The sequence below is a fragment of the Eleutherodactylus coqui genome, chromosome 4, assembly GCF_035609145.1.
Source record: "Eleutherodactylus coqui strain aEleCoq1 chromosome 4, aEleCoq1.hap1, whole genome shotgun sequence".
NCBI lineage: Eukaryota > Metazoa > Chordata > Amphibia > Anura > Eleutherodactylidae > Eleutherodactylus > Eleutherodactylus coqui.
Window position 1 is genome coordinate 71,095,486 of NC_089840.1, and position 13,185 is coordinate 71,108,670.

A 13,185-nucleotide genomic window follows, 5' to 3' on the forward strand; every position below is an offset into this window, starting at 1 on the left:
TTGTGCAAGAAATATGTGATTATTTTTTTCAATTTTTTTTTTCTGTTGTTTGTATCACCGTCCACCGCTTTTTAAAAAAAGAGTATGTGGCCTGTCGGGAGGAGCCATAGCTGCCCTGGACTGACACATGTATAATTTATGCCAGAAACTGGTGTAAGTTACACCAAAAATTAATGACTGATCAGATCAGATTAATTTTTGCTCAGGCACGCGGAGGTGCCGAGATATGCTTAATACACGAAGAGCCATGCACATCTTCATATTTAAGACTCATCAGATGCCGGTGGAAAGACTATTAAAATCGGAGTTTGAAATGTCGTGTTTGTATTTATAAAAAAAAAAAATTCCCAACTATCTTCCTTTTAGAACAAAGCAGAGAATTATTTCTAGATGTGACCATTATTTGTAATGTCGTCATTCTGTATGGGATCGGTCAGGGTTCTCCTCATAATTACAGAAACCACCAAATGCAAATTGCTTTGTACATACCAAGAATTGTTCAGAGGTCAAGTGGGAAATTTTCAGTAGATTAACGGTAATCCATGAAAGGTCACTTGTATCTAATGTCATTTTTTTTCTCTACCCTTTCATTACAGAGGAAAATGATAATATTTTGCTGGAACAGGAGGAAGAGGAAGAAGAGGAGGAAGAAGAGGAAGAAAAGAAAATAATTTCTCGAACAGAAGAAGTGGTAAACCAGGCCCCTCCTGATCCTGCTTCTCCACCAGCACCTGCACCTCCTCCACCTCCACCTCCTCCCCTACCTACTCCAGTAGCCGTCATTCCCCTTCCTGTGGTAACCAGCACTCCTCAACCAGTAGTCCAAACATCTTTGTCACCTCCTGTTGTACAGCGTCAGCCCGCTGTTGTCAGCCCACCTGTTATCAGCAAAGATGTATCCCTGGCTCCTGTCATCCAGAGACCACCCGGCCCTGGACTCACGGAGATCAAGTCCACACCCTTGAGTGTTGGAAGTCCGAAGCAGCTGCACCATTACTCAACGCCTGTGTTGGCAATAACTCACCACCACATTGTGCAGCAGCAGCAACAACAGCAGCAGCAGCATCCTATACAGCCCCAGCCAACAACCCTACAGCACCCACAGCAGCAGCCTACAGCACAACCCTTGGGTGCTCTTAGACTATCATCAGCAGATGATGGAAGGCCGAATGAGCAGAGAAGGCGACCTGGAGGGTAAGGACTTACTTAGTACCCAAACTGGTGTCTTTGGTGTTGCACTCTGCCCTCTTCCATGGAACCCCTGACAACTTTTAAGATTCTAGATGCATCACAAACATTTGTGTATGATCAAAACCAGTTCAATGAGAAATGTGTGCATGCCATAAGTCTTAGCACAGATGACCTATTATACAGTTAACTAGACTGCACAATGATATGCTTTGTGCACTAACCCTACTCAGAGGTATTTCTGCAGTTTATGCTGCTGACTTACCTCTGGGACAACCTTTCAGTGTTGCCGTTTACCCTACTCGCAGCAGCCACGGAGAATTGTAGCTTTAAGGGGCCACCTCATTAAAAAAAAATGTCACTTATTATGTAACCATCCCCCCAGTATATATAAATCAGCTAGTATTACTTTGGTTAGTTATTCCTTTCTAGCTGAAACTCCTAGAGTCCTTCTCCTCAAGTGGTCATGTGATCTTAATTCTGATTGGCTCAGATTTATTTGGGTTTATGTGTTCTCAAACTAGTTAGTAAAAATATAGTGTGATAATATTGCATTACAGAGGGGGACACAGACACTCCTTTCACAGTTACTGATGATTAGAAGCTCTGGTCACACAGTAATAATAGTGGAGATCACAGCTCAGCTTCCTGACTGTATACTTATGGTCTGAAGTTTATTTAGCTGAATATATTATGTAATGGCAGTGTTTTCTCTGCAGCAGAGATGGTACAGTCTCTAGATGCTCATGTAATGCTGTGGTGATGCATCATGAGATTGATAGCACAGAATAGTTATGTGAAAGCAGAAATCTCAAGATGAAGCCTGACAAGCATCAGACTGCATGGGAGTGACTGCAATTTGCATAGGAGACCTCCACATTAGATGAGCGGGGCAGAAATGGAAAAAAGTGTTTTTGCCAGAGTGGCCCTTTAAGATCTACCCATGTAAGTAGGCAGATGCAACTAAATGCTGTTCTTCTATTTATTGAATGCAATATGGCACGGTGAGGAGGATTACTGTCTAGTTCCAGTTTTGAGCTTTTGTGAAATTGTCGCAGGTGTACATTTTCCAACCACACAATGCATTTGTAGTAATTTAGTAATTTTCATTTGTTTTTGTAGAAATCGAATCCATGACCGTGTATTTACTGTGATACCTATAAAGGCACTTGTCTCATACAAGCAAATTCTACAACTAAATATTGTTTTAGCTGCAACTTTTAAATCGATCATCTGCTATTAATAATTGCCAGGGATGAGCAGCTATTATATAGCTAAAACCTAAGGGTGCATTCACATGGGCAAGAGCGAATCGCTCCTGACCTTCTAAATCCCGACTTGCATCGCACAGCACACTGACCACCCCTGTTCATCTGCATGTTCTGTTCTCATGCAAGACTCACACAGAAGTGAACATGCTGCAATTCCCCCCCCCCCCCATCTCGCAGCATCTCTGCAAGAGCAAAATCACCCTTGTAAATACACCCATTACAAATAATGAGTTGCATTTTCGTGCAATTTTTGTGCGTCTAACAACGCACAAAACTAGAATTCTCTTGCCCATGTGAATGCACTAAATCAGCGTTTCTAGATTTATTTTTGCACACGTGACATTTAAAGGGGTTCTACATGCCACAAGGTGTGTCCAAGATGTTATATACAACATTAAAGGGATTGTCCCACATGCCATTAACCCCTTTAGTGGTACGCCCTGAAAATCTCCAGGGTTTGCTGCTCTGACCATGGAAGAGGTCAGTTAAACCCAAGAAGATTTCCGTGGACAGCTCTAGTGCTGAAATCTTCCAGGGTTTTTACTGCATACTCAGCGCAGCAAGCCCCGGAGATTTCCCTGCCATAATACCAACTGTCAAAGTAGTACAGGACTTTCAAATACTTGTGAGATTAAATTGCATTGTTGACTCATTAAAAAAACCTGCCCTGTGAGGTATGACATGGTAATAATAAACCTGCCACTGAAGGGGTTAATGGTTGATTGGTAGGGGTCCAAGAACTGAAACCTGACAATAGGTAAAATTCAGTGACACTAATGCTCCTTTTACACTGAACCAGAATTGTTCCGTGTTAAAACGGAACGACAAATGAACACGCCAACGATGATTTTTAGTCCTGCAGAAACTGAACGACCGAGAAGCGTGTGATTCTCGTTCGCCATTGGCTCCAGTTTAGACTGAATGATTATTATTCACTTTTGCTTGTTTGAAGGATTTTTTGAACAATAATCATTCCTTCTAAATGCACCTTAGGAAAGGTCCGCTTTGTTTCCTCTTGATTGCACTCCAGGCTGCATGGCTTGACTTTCACAGTAATGGGCCAACAGGAGATGAAGTTGGTATTAGTGTATCTTGACGCCACCAGGAAGTCCTGATGGAGTCAAGATTGACAGGGGGGTGACGCCCCCTGTAGCTGATTGGCTGCACAGCTTAGGTCCTGGCAGCCCACTAGCCTAATGCTGCAACTAAAAGCCATTGGAATGCACAACCGCCTGTAGCTATGGGTCTTCGGGGCAGCCGCTGCAGGCAAGGATTGCGGCAGCTGAAACCCCCTTTCCCCGGCGGCGCAGCAGAAGGCGCCACCCCGCTCTGTTTTGAAGCGCAGAGCGGGTTCGCAGGGGGGAATTGGCCCTGTGTAATACCCCTTCCCCGGTGTGGGACCACAAGGCGGCACTCCTCTCTGTGTAGCAGCGCAGAGTGGGGTTGTCATTAGTGAGGACACAGAGTGCCGTGAAGCAGGACCCCCACCCCCACATTTTTGTACAATTCAGGTGCACCGCAGGGAGGACAGAGCGGCGGCCCTCCCGTAACTGAAAGACGCCGTCCACACACGGAGGTGCAGGGAGCTGACATCGGTACAGTCGCTGCCTGATGACAGCAGGGAGGCTACAGCGCCATCCGACTGATAGTTACAGGCTGTGGCCGCATACACCTCCAGGAGGAGCACACCTTAGAGCCTACAGCGCCGTGCCAATGCCAGATAAAGGCTGCGGACGTATACAGCTCCAGGAGGACGACATCTGGGAGGCCACAGCTTCAGGGCTGGGGGACAGGTGCTTCGCTGCGGAGGGCTGCTCAGTCACATAGCAGCCCTTTAGCCCCCTTCAGGACCTTCTGCTCTTGACCCTATCAGGAGCTAGTGGTGTGACAGGGGCGTTTTCCCTGTCAAACCCCTAGCTTCCGGTGGCGTCAAGATACACTAATACCGATGAAGTGTTAGGGCACTTTCCTAGTGCCGCTTTCATCTTGTTCAAGCTGCTAGAAGGATTAGGGCGCTTGCACTAAGACATTGATGACTGATCAGACGTAACATTAAAACCAACTTTCTAATATTGCGTATATAGGTTCCCCTTGTGCCACTCAAACCACTCCCAACTCATCGACTCCAACAGATCTTTGAAGTTGTCTTGTTCTGTCTGGCTCTCAAGTTGTTAGCCGCAGATCCTTTAAAGGGGTATTTCGGAGACTGGACAAAATTTTCAAAATTTCCCTAACCTTTCCACTTACTGCCACTATAAACACCCATCTAAATCATCGAACTGAATTTCAATACTTTCTATTTTGACCTGCGCCACCTCTGCTTTCCAGACAGCTTTCGATATCACATGATTTGAAATGGCCCCTGGGCAAGGCAAACATCTCCCACAATGCCCCGTTGGCAGTTACTGACGAGCGCACATTCATGACTGTATAAACTGTGTCGTCATTACAGAATTTTGAAGGCACGGAGCATGCCTGACCAGTAGAACAGCTGATCATACAGGACATAACCATTGGATACCAATGGAGAGCTAAGAAGGGGGGACAATCGGTAAAGCCATACATCTGCAGCTTTCTAAAACTAGTTATAACATTATATTGTAATGTTACGTTGTTGCCTTATGAAGCTTATAACTTCCATTTCGAATCGCAGCAATCCCCCTTTTTAAAGGCCCATTTACATGCAAAGACAATCTTTGAAATGATTGATCGCTAGAACATTCAATCTTTCATGTTGCATAAAGTGTTAATGGACACTAATATCCATTAACACTTTATCATCTTCATTTGCATGGAAAAGGGCCTCCGGAAGCTGTTTGCAGAGTTTGCATTGTTCTTGCATGGGCTGCCTGCAGAATACAATGTAATCTCCTGGCTCCTGCTAAGAGCACAGCGTGCGATCTGTTGAGAGATACTTTATCTCTGTGCGGCTGAAGGATGGATTTTAAGCTCCCCTTAAAATCATCGTTCACATAAAAAATGCACGATGGTTGCGTTTACACACAACAATTATCGGTCATTTGAACGAATTTTGAGTGATAATCGTTGCGTGTAAATGGACATTTAAGTCCTAAAAGTTGGAAGGTGGAGCTTCTATGGATCAGACTTCTTTTTTCAGCACATCACAAATATGCATGTTGAAATTGAGATCTGGGGAATTTAGAAGCCAAGTCAACACCTTGAACTTTGTCACGTTCCTCAAACCATTCCTAAACAGATTTTGCAGTGTGGCGGGGCGCCATAGCCCACTGTCAATAGGGAATATTGTTGCAATGAAGCAGTGTATTTGATTTGCAGTAATGTTTAGGTAAGGCCTCATTCACATGGGTATATTTGTGCTCCATATAACACACACATTTTTGTATGCACAGAATATGGAGAATTGAAGCCCCGTTGATTGTATTGGGGTATTCAGACATCCATTTTTCATGCACTTATTTACACGCATGAAAAAAACTGCAGCATTTCCTATTCTGGTCTGTATTACGGACCAAAACAGCCCATTGAAGTCAATGGGACTGTGTAAACATGCAGTGAATACACATGGTACATCATACTCGCTGTGTATTTACACATGAAATCAATGAGGTGTTCTTATAGTTTTTCTGCGCGCATAAAAAAGTAGTAAATAACCCCCCCCCAAAAAAAAAAAGTGCAATAAGCAAAGTATATGCAGTTTTGCTCTGTGAAAACACTGCATATTTCATGGACCAAATCTGAACACGCCCATGTGAATGAGCCTGTAGTGGTAGGTGTCCAAATGGCATTCATATAAATGCCAGACCCTAAGGCCTTCTTCCCATAATGCATACTGGTGACATCTTTTTCCCGGGAAAGTGACAGAAATGCATCCGGCCGTCCAAAAGATGTAAAAGAAAACGTGATCCATCAGACCAGGTTACCTTCTGACTCCATATTCCAGTTCTAATGCCCATTGTAGGTGATTTCGGCAGTCGGCACGGGCCCTTTGACAGTCTCTAGCCATGCCGCCACATACTTAGAAGGCTACAGTGCCTTCAGACACATCTCTGTCTTAGACGGCATTAAAGAGAATCTGCTGCCATGTTTTTGCAGCCCTCTCTGAGAGCACCATGAGGTACGGTAGTGCCTATCACCCTGATGTGTGAACCTGTGCAGTAGTTTAGGAGAAACTTTAATTTTATTAGTACTGTGTTTCCATGAAAGTAAGACCTACCACTAAAATAAGCCCTACGGGATTGAAAAAAAAGCCTGATCTGAAAGTCAGCCCTAACTACACTGCTTGAAAAGAGAAAAAAAGCAATACATACCTAGCAGGCGCTGTCTGTGTCCTTCCCGCTGGTCTCCGCAGTTCCGGGCAGGCTTGCTTGCAGTTCTCAGCATTGACAGAACATTGCTTGCTGGTAATGGGGTTTCTAAATCCCACCTCCAGCAAGCGTTTGCTCCGGTTGGTTCTCGAGCGCCGCAGCTCAGCCAATCAGAGTCAGAGCTTGATGAACCAATTACAGCCATTCAATGAATGGCTGTGATTGGTTCATCGAGCGCTGCAGTGATTGGCTAAACCACAGCGATCGAGAACCAGTCAGAGCCAGCGCAGCACATTCAGTACGTAATAGCATTTGTGTACTGGCTGCGTGACGCTCATCGCCATGTACTATCTTGGCGTGTATGTTTGAGTAACACGCGCCAAGATAGGACATGCTGTGATTTTTTTTGCATGTGTATTTCACACAAGTTGTGTAAGCAGCAACATGGCCACATATGGCGGTTCGGTAGAGCATATTCTGCGTGCAAGATACGCTATACCAACACGCTCCTGTGAGCTCGGCCTAATAGGCAGACAGCTGACAATCAGTGGCTGGAAGGAAGAATGGTCTGGCATTGCCTGCAGCTCCTGAATACTTCAAGTAGTCCTCTTCGCATTTGCTGCTACTGATAAAATGTAATTTTCTCCAAAACTACTGTACCGATCCAGACAGCAGACATATCAGTGTGACAGGCACTACTACTTTGTGCTACCCTCAGAGAGGGGTGCAAGAAGATGGTGACAGAGTCTTTTTAACTTTTTCAAAATGGTGTGCCACACTAGCTTTTCTGTGGGATTGGAGTAGATGAGCCTACCTCCACACCCCTTGAGCCTTGGGCGCTAGTTCACGGTTTAGCCTTCCTTAGACCTGTTTTGGCAGGTATTAACCACTGCATGCTGGGAACCTGTTGTTTTGGAGATGTTCTGACCCAGTCATCTAGCAATCACACTTTGGCCCCTGTTGGCGTCACTCAGATCCTTACGCTTGCCCCTTTTTCCTGCTTCCAACACATGTTGTTCCAGAACTGACTGTCCACTTGTTGCCTAATGTATCCCAGCCGTTGACAGGTGCCATTGTCATTAACCTGTCAGGGGTTTTAATGTTATTGGTTGATCGGTGTATATTCCTTCAATGTTTGTAGTGAGACTACTTCTGTAATTGATAGTACCTGCATTAGAATGCAATCAACCCTTTCCAATCCAATTTCCCTGCCATCCACACAATCGCCAGCTCTCATTTAGGCCGGCCTCACATGGACGGACAGGAATTGCGGGTTCCATGAGCATTTGATCCGCGTTAATACGCGGATCAATCAAAGCAATTAAATTACACAGCTGCAGGTCGGAATTGCATAATCCACTCGCGGAAAATAGAACACAGCACTTTCTATTTTACTGCGGAATCCGCGACATAGAGCCCATTGTTCTCTATGTTCGTTGATATACCCGCATCCCATACGCAATTACATTGCACATGGGATGCGGGTATCCACGTTATCGCTAAGCGACAGCACAGGAAATGGGGTTTTTTTAAATGGTGTACTGCGCATGACCACCTGTATAAGTACGCAGTCATGCGCATCATACGCAGTACATTATGTGGCCGTACACAGTCACAGTTGGCCTTACAGCTGGAATCCGCTGCAGGCCTCCACAAGCGGATTCCGCATATGGCTGTGTTAGCCTGGCATTATTTTGGTTGGCAAAGCGCATTGTGGATTCCTTGGAATTACTCAACAGATACAAAGAAATGAACTGTCATGATGGTAGTATTTTGAAAATGAACAATTTACAATCCAGTGTCAGCTCTCATTCCGACATTAAGATTTAACTGCATATCTCCAATATTGGAAGAGGTCCGACACATGTTTCTAACAATCTACAGGACAGCGCTCTGATGCAGCATGCATTTGCAGAACGGCCTCCAGCATCGGAGCGCTGTCCTGCATACTGTAACATACATATGCAGAACGGCCTCCGACATTGGAGCTCTGTCCTGCATCCTGGCGCTCTGTCCTGCACCCTGAAACATGTGTCTGACCTCATCCGATATCGAAGCTATACAGGGAAATCTTAATGTTAGACGAGGGCCGACACTGGATTGGAAAGGGTTAAAACACATAGATCTGATATCAAAAGAATAAAGTAAGCTTCAACTGTAGAATTTCAAGTGGATAGCCATTTTTCTATTTCGTTATCACTGAACTTTCCGTCACATTTTACAGAACTGCTAATTCTTTCCCCTTCATGTTGAGAGGATTTTGTTTCCCCGTATAATGCAGCTTGCCTAATGGAGGATTATGTGCCATAAAACAAGGACTCTTTCCTCGATCTGAGGCCTCCGCTCATAGTATACATGTCTCCGTACTGGAACTGCTGACCGGCGTTGTAAAGAATGAGGAATTTCTGTGTACTCCTTGTTAGAGTACAAGAATGACATCTGAGCGCTCCTATGTAGTGTTGCGCAGGGCAGATCATGTGGTCATTTTTTTTTTTTTTTTTTTTAGGGAACTTTCATCATGCAATAATATAGGCAGCAGTTTTGGCAACTGTACCTCTAATCGCCTTATAAAAGTCAGTGTAGGACCGGTCCCTGTTGGGTTCATAGCTCTTATGAATAGCGTTTCATTTCCAGCACTGCTTTGTGGAATGTTTTATTTTTATTTTTTTTACACAAATGAGTTTAAGGCAATAAACTAGTGGGTTATATAATCTGTTTTCCGCTTTTGTTCTTTTGCCTGCAGGGCTGGCACTCGGGAAGTTCATAATAAATTGGAGAAAAACAGGTATGTAATTAGCTCGGGCACTCCTACTTTTTTACCAACTCCCCAGACTTCTGTAGTATTTAAAGAGAATCTATCCCCATGGTTTGCAGCCCTCACTGAGAGCACCATAAGGTAGTGCCCGACACACTGATTACAGTGATATGTCCGCTGTATGTATCAGTGCAGTAGTTTTGGAGAAACTTGCTTTTTTTTTTTTAATAGCAGCCAGCCACAGAAGTAGTCCTGCATATTCATGAGCTGCGGGCTAGCCCTGCCCTTCCTGCCCTCCAGCCAATGATTGGCAGCTCTTTATGCGCAGTAATAGGCAGACAGCTGTCAATCATTGGCTGAAGGGCGGGGTGGGTGTACCTAGCCTGCAGCTCATGAATATCCATGAACACTATAAGTAGTCCTCATTTGCTGATACTGATAAAAGGCAAGTTTTTCAAAAACTACTGCACAGACCTATATAACAGACCTATCACTGCAATCAGTGTGACTGTCACTACCTTGTTCTACCCTCAGAGAGGGTTGTAAAAAGATGGTGACAGAGTTACTTTAAGTTTATGCTCCAATTTAACCGATTAATTTAACGTTTAGTATAGCTGCTGCTCCCAAGGAGCTTATGCAAATTTTGTAGCTTAAAAATATTTTTTTTCAATTTTAATAGCCACATAAATCTTTTCATAGCTTAATATATTATTAAAGGGGTTTTCACAGAACTTTAAAATTACTGCACAACCACTCCATCCTTACTGGTTGCTGCTGACCTTCTATATCCAGTGATTGGCTGCTGCAGTCACATGTCCTGGTCAGCAGCAACCAGTAAGGATGGAGTGGTTGTGCAGCAATTTAAAGTTATGGGAAACCCCTATTAATCAATGATTACTTTAATTAAATACGGCTTATCAGTACCTGAAGCCAGGATGTAGGTTTCAAGCTCTGCTGGACGGTTTCCTCCAGACATGTGGTGGACTAATATTTTCCAGAGGAGTGGCTAGTGGCGTTCAATTAAGTGTAACACCAATTTATTATTATATATGGACTTTATTTACATAAAAAGTTGATTAACCCTTTCCATCCAATTTCCCTCCCACCCGCACACTCCCAAACTCTTATTCGTTTTAGGAAAGCGCATTGTGGATTCCTTGGAATTTCTCAACCGAAACACACTTAAAAAAAAAAATAAATTTAATTAACCCTTCCCAATCCTTAAGATTTCCCTGCATAGCTCCGATGTTAACAGAGTGGCGAAGTATGTTTCTAACCGTATGCAGGACAGCACTCCGATGTCAGAGGCTGTTCTGCATATATATGCAACAATATACAGGACAGCGCTCAATACTGCAGCATACACATGCAGAACAGCCTCCAACATTGGAGCGCTGTCCTACATACTACTAGAAACACGTGCCAGCACTGGATTGGAAAGGGTGTAGGCTGCCTGTCCACGGGCGATGATCCGCTTGCGATAAATCGCCCACAGATCAGGCCCTGTAAAGCTTTCCATGGGATTACTATGGAAAGCGCAGCGTCTGCGTCCACGAGCGGAGAATCGTAGCGATTTTTCGCTCGCGGGATTTAAATCGCGGCATGCTGCGATTGCCGCCATTCTCCGTGGTGAGCCTATCTATTAGATGGGCTTATCTCGGAGACCTCTCAGTACTCCCCCCTCCTGCCCTGCGGCGGAATATCGCTAGCGATCTTCCCCCTCGGCCGTGGACGTGCTACTTTGATTCTAATTTGCGATCTGTATTATAGTCCAAAGCTGCATTCACAATTTTACTGGCTTTAGAGTTTCAATTTTGCAAATTTTCAACGATTTACTGCTGTTTTAGTGTTTGCAAGGAACTTGTACTGCTGACTTGCATTCTGGGAAGTGCAGTTTTTTGGTACGTCAGGCACTCTATATAGTAACTGGAAAAACAAACCCACTGCATTACAGGAACTTTGCTTCGCTGTTATAGGTATTGTTTGTCTACAAACTTGTTGACCCCTTCCAATGTCGAGCAGTAGAACTGTGAATGCAGCTCTTGGTTTTAATAGAAGACTGAAACTAGTTACAAGTAGCGCACTGTGTTGACGTAGATACTTACCTCTTTATATAAGTGGAATGGCCACTTAGAGATACTGGTCCTTTCACAATTGGAACTTTCATGTATGGAAATGAGACGCATGACCCCGGAGTGCAGAATAAAATCACGTGAGCAAGTTCTCTGTCAGTCTGCTTCATTACAAGGCGCAGGAGATTGGCGCATGCCCAATGTGCTGCTCAGTGTGCCCCTCCACCAGTGACCATGTTTAGGACAGACACGCCGTGTGGGGAGTACAGAAGATTTTTTGTAGCAAGAGGGTGACGAACAAACACTAATATACTAGTGAGTGCACAGCGTATTGTTCCCCAACAAACCCCTCTTATGGCATAAACTGTTTGTAAGTTATGTATGTCATGTATTTGTGACCTTGAAAGCATAAACAATTGCTGTAACTTGTATTGTGTGGAACCGTACTGTAAGAGTTGGAATTTGGTGTATATAGTAAAAATCTGATCATCCCATCAATCTGTGTTTACAGACGAGCACATCTTAAGGAATGTTTTGAGACGCTAAAAAGAAACATCCCAAATGTAGATGACAAGAAGACTTCCAACCTCAGTGTGTTAAGAAGTGCTCTCCGATACATCCAGGTAAGGTTTCAAAGTGTACCTGTCCTTTCAGGTGACTTTTCAGAATAAGCTGTGCATGTAAAGTAGCAGTATTTCTGGCCACTACATGACTCGTATACTCAGTTTATCAGCAGTTTTCTCCTCTCCAGGCTCTAATCCTAATTCTCAGTCTTCCCTAAACTGGTGGGTGTAGACTAGCTGGTATATCACCCTTAGAGAAGACGATATCCTGCCCTCCTGTCTCTCTGTAGCACACCTTCATAAGTAACAGCATCATGGAGGACACAATACAGCAATACTGAGCAGTGTAGATGTGAATCCAGAACTGAGGTCATATATGTAACATTTAGTAGAGCCTCGGTAGCATCTTTATGTGTTTCTGCCTCATTTCCACTCAATCTACAGCTCCTACCTCTCCATACACTTCTCTGAGCAGCATGTAACTTGATCCCTCAGTGAAGTGATTAATCGCAAGATGAATTTTAGCAATATTTTAGCGTGAATAATCCATGTAGGGGAGAAATGTGGCTCAGAAGTTGGGAAAGAGGCATTTTTTGTGCTAATGGTGTATGTAGTAACAAAGTTTCTTATATTTGCTTGTACTGCTGATGTTCTGCGAAGTTTATTGAAGTAACCGTGCTCATTTAATCAAATCCTGGTTTTATGAAGTGGCTAACATTGCATCCTGACAGGTACAAGTATGTCACTGAAATAGTCAATAACCGCTTCTAGCTGCATTCAGGGGCATTACTGCTGATGGTGCTCTGGATGCCAACAAGCCACTTTGCCTCGGTCATGGTATTTAGATACAAGGCTAGGACAACAAACGGAATCTTTGCTGTGAATGAATATTTTACTCCTTTCAGAAATATTTCATATATTAACCCCTAACAGTTACATTACATTTGGAAAAACTCTAGAAAAATCACCTATTTAATCTAGATTTTGAATTTGTCCCATATAAATATATTTAACACCGAACTCAGTCGCCTAAAGTGCATTGTTAACCCC

General features: G+C 43.9%; 1 protein-coding gene across 2 annotated transcripts in view; it reads left to right on the forward strand.

Annotated features, from left to right (window-relative positions):
* The window catches only part of MNT (MAX network transcriptional repressor), a 92,073-nt gene that overhangs the window by 35,740 nt on the left and 43,148 nt on the right, over positions 1-13,185 (forward strand). Inside the window, exons 2-4 of one of the 2 annotated variants that reach the window (XM_066599631.1) lie at positions 597-1,194; positions 9,489-9,530; positions 12,084-12,195. In XM_066599631.1, coding sequence (XP_066455728.1) covers positions 597-1,194; positions 9,489-9,530; positions 12,084-12,195 — 752 coding nt within the window. The remainder of the gene's footprint in view (positions 1-596; positions 1,195-9,488; positions 9,531-12,083; positions 12,196-13,185) is intronic. The other variant, XM_066599632.1, reaches the window with a different exon arrangement.